The sequence below is a fragment of the Monoraphidium neglectum genome (genome assembly GCF_000611645.1).
Source record: "Monoraphidium neglectum strain SAG 48.87 unplaced genomic scaffold scaffold04744, whole genome shotgun sequence".
NCBI classification, from domain to species: domain Eukaryota; kingdom Viridiplantae; phylum Chlorophyta; class Chlorophyceae; order Sphaeropleales; family Selenastraceae; genus Monoraphidium; species Monoraphidium neglectum.
The window spans coordinates 1-786 of NW_014008885.1; the positions used below are offsets into that span (position 1 = coordinate 1).

Here is a 786-nt window from a genome sequence, read left to right on the forward strand (position 1 = left end):
GGCGGCGGCGGCGCGTCGGGCGTCTCATCCCCACCCAGGAGGAAGCAGCGGATGAGCAAGCGGTGGCGACGCTGGGACTCATCAAACGCCTGCCCCTCCGAAAGAAACCCTTCGAGGAAACGGGCCTGAAGGCGACGGAAAGCCGCCGCAGATGCTTGGTCCGCCGGCGAAGCCGGCCGGAGGCGAGCGGCCTCCAGATTCACCACGAGTTGCGGGAAAGCACGTTGTTCAGGCGGGGGCCTCTGCAGCACGCCCCAGCCGTCGAATGCCAGCGCCGTCAGCCCAGGGAGGCGCGCCCAGTCGGGCGTCGCGGCCGCCAGGCTGTCGGGCGTGAGCAGCACCCGCGTCGCGAGCTGCTCCCGCGCCGCGGCGTCCAAGGCGCGGCACGCCAGCCGCGCGGCGCGGACGGCGGCGCGGACGGCGGCGCGGGCGCGCGCGCGGGTGGCCGCTGTGGCGCAGCAGCAGGAGTTCTCATCTTCTGGGTCCTCTGTTGTCATCAGGCACTGCAGCACCCGCCCCAGCATCTGGGAGCCGAGAGTCTAGCTCCGTCCCTTTGCCCGCGTGCATTGCAGCAGAGGAGGGGGTGCATTTATCGAAACAGTGCACACGGCGGCCGGTCCAACTGCCACGCGTCAGAAAGGTGCAGTCGGGCATGCAGGCTGTAAGTATTGGTGTGCAACTGCATGTGCACACAGTTACGCAAAAGGGGCGCACGGCTTGAATTTGTTTGCCACCGAGGGCATTGGCATGCTGCATGCCATGCGGCGCCCATGCATGGTTCTGCCT

The 786-nt window shown here is 68.3% G+C and overlaps 1 protein-coding gene across 1 annotated transcript; it reads right to left on the reverse strand.

Moving 5' to 3' along the window:
- Positions 1 to 34: 34 nt before the first annotated feature.
- MNEG_14762 (hypothetical protein) lies at positions 35 to 524 on the reverse strand (the record flags this gene model as incomplete). Its single annotated transcript, XM_014036766.1, has 1 exon — positions 35 to 524. A coding segment is annotated over one exon (490 nt), but the record flags the coding sequence as incomplete, so codon positions are not given.
- Positions 525 to 786: the final 262 nt, after the last annotated feature.